At 34.9% G+C, this 7,500-nt stretch overlaps 1 protein-coding gene across 1 annotated transcript in view; it reads left to right on the top strand.

The window, feature by feature from the left end:
* The window catches only part of LOC143036471 (roundabout homolog 2-like), a 261,373-nt gene that overhangs the window by 101,227 nt on the left and 152,646 nt on the right, over positions 1 to 7,500 (top strand). The window contains exon 4 of the mRNA XM_076203867.1: positions 2,285 to 2,453. Coding sequence (XP_076059982.1) covers positions 2,285 to 2,453 — 169 coding nt within the window. The remainder of the gene's footprint in view (positions 1 to 2,284; positions 2,454 to 7,500) is intronic.

Genomic DNA, 7,500 nt, shown 5'->3' with positions numbered 1-7,500 from the left:
AGAACAACCAATAGATTTGGCGCTCAGCTTCGTTCTAAGCCTTTGAATGTGTTAACGGCAAATAACGAATGAAGCAGAAGTAGCCCTCACGTACTTGGAGATCTCTTTACAATCTAGATAAGCTAATATCTTAGGAAGAGTAGGATTTCCTGGTAGTTAATCAAACTTTGCAGCATTTTATCTAGAAACACCAAAATTTTATAATTGCAAGAAATTAGACTTTTTATGATGATGATGATGATGATGATGATGATGATGATGATGATGATGATTTGGTATAGCTTCCCGAACTTCCCTTCTCAGGAGGCTAGGACGTTGCCCCTTACAGAGGACTTTGTAGCATGGAATTTAATGAACCACGCTCTTGGTCCAACTCGCTAGCGTTTTTTTTTTCGTTTTTTATACTAAAGAAAAAACGAAACCTAATATCCTTATAGATAAGATGGGAAACTAACAAATCCCCACGAAATTAGACTAAATCGGCCCCTTGTCGATAAGACAATATTTGCTTAACTCAGAAAATCTGCCGTGTTTGCGGAAGCCAAACAGCTCTGATGATCTTAAGTCATTTTTGGTAATCGAGTTGGTGGTAAAGAATTTATTTAAGAGAAAAAGAAGTTCCATTTCCCGGAAGGGATGTTTTAATGCTCTCCTCAGTGGCAGGATGAAACAAAGATTATGTGATGCTTAACGAGGGATGCTTTGGTAGCGCGTGCGTAGAGAAAAGAAATATTGAAGAAAGGAAGGTTGTAAATATTAAAGAGATTACCTTCGCAGAACAATGCCGAAGGAAGACAGAAAGGAAATATTAATTTGTTCTTTCGTTCGTTTATTCAATTATTTATATATCTATTTATCTATTCATATATTCATTCATCCAATTATTTTTTTTATATTATTCTATGTTCTTAGTTATTTTTTCCGTTAGTACACTCACGTGCACTTTGTTCTGAAATACGCTTGAAGTGTGGCTACCGGGCTGAAAAAATATAATAATAATAGAAATAATAATAATAATAATAATAGTAATGATAATAATAATGATAATTGATAATAATAATAATAATAGTAATAATAATAATAATAATAACAAAATAATATAACAATAATGATAAAGTAATATAATAATAACAATAATAACAATAACAGTAATAACAACAACAATAATAATAATAATAGTAATAATAATAATAATAATAATAATGATATAATAATAATAGAAAAAAAAATTAAAGAAAGCTCATGGCATATCCTGGTTAACATCTGCCTTAGTGACACCCTTACGGACCAGAGGCACGTAGGTTTTATGGTTGGGGATTAATCGACTTTAAACAAATAAGCTGTTCGATGTAACTTCTATTACCCTTCCTTTCTGCTAACGTCTAAAATCTTTTCATTATTTCAAATTAACCGTTTTTTCGGAAATACGTAAACTCACAGCAGCTGGCAACGGTCCTCGAGCCTTTCTATGGATCTCTTCCTCAACGTTTGTGCTGTGTGAGTGTGAGACAGCGTCTGAGTTACTGGTTTATACAAGTAGGAGAAGGTACCTGTTGCCAGCAGACATCTGCCTTTATTTGAAATAATGGAGGAAACAATATATATATATATATATATATATATACATATATATATATATATATTGTGTGTGTGTATATATGTATGTATATATATATATATATATATATATATATATATATCATATGTATATATATTATATATATCAAGTAACGTAGGTGTCGTAACACACGAATAAAATAAAACTAAACCCACTCTCGGAAAAAGATAAGCTGAGATACAGAGTAAACAGTATATTTCGACCACTGACTGTGGTCCTCTTCTGCTGAAGAGTGGGTTTAAGTTTTATACACACACACACACACACACACACACACACACACACACACACACACACATATATATATATATAATATATATATATATATATATATATGTATATATATATATATATATATCCTTGGCCTGGTCTGGAGACCGAATGTCAGCCACTCGGGGCTGCACCTCCAAATGGAGGTGAGAATATTGACAATTTTGTAAGATGCACGACGGAGAGAGGATTTGAATCGCTCGGAAACCGTGGCGGTACCACATAGTCAGGAAAAAAGTGCGCGGTTGTGTGTGAACGCCTCCACTGACTTGCATTGTAATTGAACCGCCAAGGTTGAAACCGCTAGTGTGAACAGGGTATAATTCCCAGTTGAAATGTATATACTTAAAACTGTACATATGTATCTGACGCCCATTTCTCTTTCTCCCCGTACAGTTAAACCGTCATTCTTGCGAGCACCCAAGGACAAGGTGACGCTGGAGAAGAGGACGACGGAGTTCGAGTGCGAAGTAAGAGGCGACCCGACGCCCACAGTCACCTGGCGGAGACTCAAGGGACCTTTGCCTGAAGACAGACACAACATACTGGATGACCACACCCTCAGGTAGGTTCTTCAGAGCCGTCGTGGGTGGAAAGAGGTGGGATTTTGATCGCGTCGTTATTTGTCATAAATGAGATATTAAATGTGCGTGTGTACGCACGCACACACATACGCATACACACAAGCATACGTCACGCACACGCGAGCGCGGATGCATGCGTATATGTATGTATGCATGTGTGTATGTATATATGAATGTATACATATTGACATGTACATAAGTATATATATATATATATATATATATATATATATATATATATACACATTTTATTACATCCCCTGTGTTTTTCTACGTTATATGTGCATACCCACCGACACCATCCATAGTTTCTAGTGTTACATTTGCACCATTGTCATCATGAAATCTAAAACATCATTAACATATTGATCTGTCAAACCAAATCACTCATTAATATTTGCTCTGGTTCGATAGTAAACAATATTAGCCAGTGATTGGTTCCAAAAATATTCATATAATTGTTCGTATACATTGATAAAGCTGAAGAAGCACGAATTTTTATCCCACAATAATTGTTTTATTCATCAGCCATTCAGAGCTCGCTGTGGGTTTGAAGTCTTCCCAATTTTTTAGGTGAATTTTATTTTGGAAGGCGACATCCCTAGAATATTAGAAGGACGTTAGAGATATTTTTTAGATATTGAACTGTTTCATCTATATATTGGAGATTTCCTAGTTTGCAAAGGAAGACCATACTGACAAGAGACCTTTTGGTCCATAACAAAATGCTATCAGTGATTTTTTTTTTTAAGTAAAATTCACACTGTTTTATTATTAGGAAAATGTGGGGAATTTGTTTTCAATAAGACGTGCGTTGTGTCCTTGCGTGAATCAGAATCCTCTAGACCGAGACCCACATTCAAGCTTAGGTCATGGGACCTGAATTCATTTTCCTTTAAAATCTCAAAACATTTGTCCCAGATTTCTAAGTTAGTCCCGTAAACGTGTCGCAGCAGAATCCATTATGTCTGACACGCTCTGTGATTCTGTATGCTGTGTCGCTTTTTAATGCCATCGCCCGCGGATTCAGTCTAATCGCGGCCTGAGCCCAGTTGCTTGGCCGTCCGTCTTAAGCCGGGTCTTCTAGGAACGCTGTCATAAACACCACCAAGATTAGTTCACTTGCCTTCCGTGAATCTCTCTTGGCTGTGTAATCATGTTATCCACCTTCGTTACACAAAGCAGGAAGCAAGGGAAGGGGAGAGAAGGCCAGTAGTTGATATGATCAAATTTTTATTAGAGACCAAGCCAGGCAGCGGGGTTTTATATTGTGCCTCCCCAGACGTGTGTATTTACTTAGTTGTATTTACCCTAGTTGTATTTTACGGGACAAGAGCTATGCTCGTAGTGACCCGTTTTCGTATCTCTCCGTATCCAGTGTATTCTTAAAATCGTGTATAGTTTTGGCATTCACGGTTTCTCCGTTCAGTTTGTTCCAGACATCAATCACTCTATGTGGGAAGCTATTCTTTTTCAGATCTCTTATATAAGTGTCCTTCTTTAATTTCTTTTCGTGTTCTCTTGTTTCTCTTCTGTCCCACTTTAATAAGTCATCTCTATCGAGGATTTCCAACCTTTTCATAATTCTGTAAATGGTCAATAGATCACCTCTTTCTCTTCTCTGTTCCAATGTTGACAGATGTAGTTTCTCCAATCTTTGTTCATATGTCAGATTTGCCAGTGTAGGTGCCATTTTTGTCGCTGCTCTTTGGATTCTTTCTAATTTTCTTATGTTCTTCTTAGTGCTGGGTGCCCACAATGTTGCGGCATATTCTAGTTCAGGTCTTATCAGTATAACCACTATTTTTTTAACCATCTCATCCATGTAATCGAAGTCCAGTTTCATTTATCTTAGTAAGTTAAAAGTCTCTCCAAATATTTTGATGACGCGTTTATCATGTGTCAAGTCACTTGAGATGATTACTCCCAGATCCCTTTCTGAATTGACTTTTTTGACTTCTTTATGTGTGTGTCTGTGTGTGTGTGTGTGTGTGTGTGTGTGTGTGTGTGTGTGTGTGTGTACGTACATATGTGTGTGTCTGTGTGTGTGCTTGTGTGTGTGATATTTAAATGCAATTCGGACCTCTTTCTATGAAATCCGGAGTGTTTTATTTGAAAATAGCCAAAATATTTTTATCTTATCATGTGTGTGTGTGTGTATTTACCTAATTGTATTTACCTAGTTGTATTTTATGGGAAGGGGAGCTATGCTCGTGGTGTCCCGTCTTCATATCTCATTTTATCTAAATTATTTTTAAATTCATGTATTGTTTTTGCACATACCACTTTCTCATCTAACTTGTTCCAACTGTCTATTACTCTGTGAGGAAAGCTGTTCTTTTTCAGATCTCTTCTATAGCTGTCTTTCTTGATTTTCTTTCCGTGTCCTCTTGTATTTCTGTCATCCCATTTTATTAGATCCTCTCTATCAATAATTTCTATGCCTTTCATGATTCTGTAAATAGCTATCAAATCTCCTCTCTTCTTTGCTCTAGTGTCTGTAGTTCAAGTTTTGCTAGTCTCTCTTCATATGATAGTTCTGAGAGTGTTGGTGCCAATTTTGTAATTGCTCTTTGTATTCTTTCAAGTTTTTTATACATTTTTTTTGTACTTGGTGACCACATCGTTGCTGCATATTCCAATCTTGGTCTTATCAAAGTGATTAGTATTTTCTTCACCATTTCTTCATCCAGGTATATAAATGCCACTTTGATTGTTCTTATTAAATTATAAGTTTCTCCAAAAATCTTATTTATATGTTTCTCAGGTGACATATTATTCATAACACTGACTCCCAGGTCCTTCTCATTTTCAACTTTTTTTATTCCTTCTTCTCCCAATTTATATGATCCTGTTATTCTATTTTTGGTTTTTCCAAATTCCATTATACTACACTTTTTAGTGTTGAACTCCATCTCCCACTTCCTACTCCATTCCTGTACTTTATTTAGATCACTGTAGTGACTCATAATCTTCTTCAGTGTTCACTTTTTTCAACAGTTTTGCATCATCCGCAAAGAAGCTCATATAACTTTCAATTTCTTCATCCATATCATTAATACATATAGCAAACATTATTGGGGCCAGAACTGTCCCTTGTGGAACACCACTTATTACTTCATCCCAATTAGTGTTTGTCTCTTATCACTACTCTCATTTTTCTTTCTTGCAAAAAGTCTTCCGTCCATTTAAGCAGTTTGCCCTGTATTCCTCCTTCAGTTTCTAATTTCTTAAGGAACTTCTTATGTGGTACTTTGTCAAAATCTTTTTTTAGGTCTAGAAATGCACAATCAGCCCATCCATCTCTCTCTCGTATTATATCTATTAGCCTTGAAAAGAAACATATTGAATTGGTGACGCATGATCGTCCTTGTCTCAATCCAAATTGCCTTGGATTTAGCACGTTGTTTTTTTTCTAAATATTTTGCCCATCTACTTTTGACAATTCTTTCACAAATTTTTGCTATTGTACTTGTTAGAGAGACTGGTCTGTAGTTGGTAGGGTCTTCTTTATTTCCCCCTTTATATATAGGTACTATATTTACTTTTTTCCAATCTTTTGGAACTTTTCCTTCTTTCAAGGAACTGTTTATTATGCTGTGTATTTTGTCTGCCAGTTCATTCCTGCATTCTTTCAAAATCCAGTTTGCTATTTCATCTGGTCCATGCGATTTTCTGACATCAAGATTACTCAAGTGTTTCATTATTTCATTCTTTGTTACTTCTATTTCTTTCATAGGGGGACTTTCTCTTTCCATTCGATCTCCCCAGGTTGTATGTTCTCCCTTGTAAACACTGATTTAAAATGCTTGTTCATAATTTCTGCCATTTCTATTTCCTCTGTGTATTCAACTCCTCCTTGTCTTAATTTCTCTAAATCTTGTTTGTTTTTCAGTTTGTTGTTTACAAATCTGTAAAATAGTTTTGGTTGATCTTTACATTTTTCTATGACATCTTTTTCATATTTTCCCTTTTCCTCTCTTTACACTTGTACATATTCATTTCTATAACAAGTATATATTTTCCATTTTTCAGGTCTTTTGTCTTTCTTCCATTTGGTCCAAGCTTTATCTCTTTTGTCTTTTAACTCCCTACAACTTTTGTTGTACCAACACTTTACATATTCTTTTTCTTGTTTTTGTCTTGGGACATACTTTTCCACTCCTTTTTTTATAAATTTTTGTCAAAATATTCCATTTCTCTTCCACTCTTGTTTCTTCTTTGTATATTCTTCCCCAGTTTTCTTTTTTAACAAATTCTCTTATTCTATTAAAAAAAAAAAAAATCATACATCATTCTTCCTTTTCTATATTGTTCATTTCTTTTCATGTATTTCTCCTCATTTAGTTCCAGTTCAATCAATATGTGGTCACTTTTACTTATTGGTGTCTTATTTCAATCTTTTCCACAATTTTAGGTTCAGATGTGATTATTAGGTCTAGTCTCGATGGTTCTTCTTCATTTCTATACCTAGTGTTCTCTTGTATCCATTGTGTCATTGTATGGTCAATAATCATCTCGAGTAGAACATTTCCCCATGAGGCGTCTCCACCTTTTACTTTCATCTCTTCCCAGCAGACTTCTTTGCAATTAAAGTCGCCCATTATAACTATTCTTCCTCCATCTTCCATTATCTTATTTAATGTTATCCTTCTGTCTTCTAACATACTTTTATGTTCACTCTCTTCCCACGAGGCTGTTTTTGGAGGCACATAGTTTATTACAAACTTTCTACTCCTCTTATCTCCCTTTAAATACAATAAGGTACTTCCTTGACGTTGAGATCCACGTAAATTTTGATTTTTCTTCGGAATTCCAATCTTCGCCGTCCATCCGACGAAAGTGTGTGTGTGTGTGTGTGTGTGTGCTTTGTTTTTCTTTTGTGCATATATTATATATAGTATATATATATATATATATATATATATACATATATACATACATATACATATATATACATATATACATACATACACATATATATACATACAAATATGTATATATACATACATGTACATATATACATAC

This window comes from Oratosquilla oratoria, chromosome 2, assembly GCF_046742065.1.
Source record: "Oratosquilla oratoria isolate Oo_2021 chromosome 2, ASM4674206v1, whole genome shotgun sequence".
Classification (NCBI taxonomy): domain Eukaryota; kingdom Metazoa; phylum Arthropoda; class Malacostraca; order Stomatopoda; family Squillidae; genus Oratosquilla; species Oratosquilla oratoria.
Note: the sequence above shows the minus strand (reverse complement) of the source record. Positions and strands in the feature narration are given on the sequence as shown.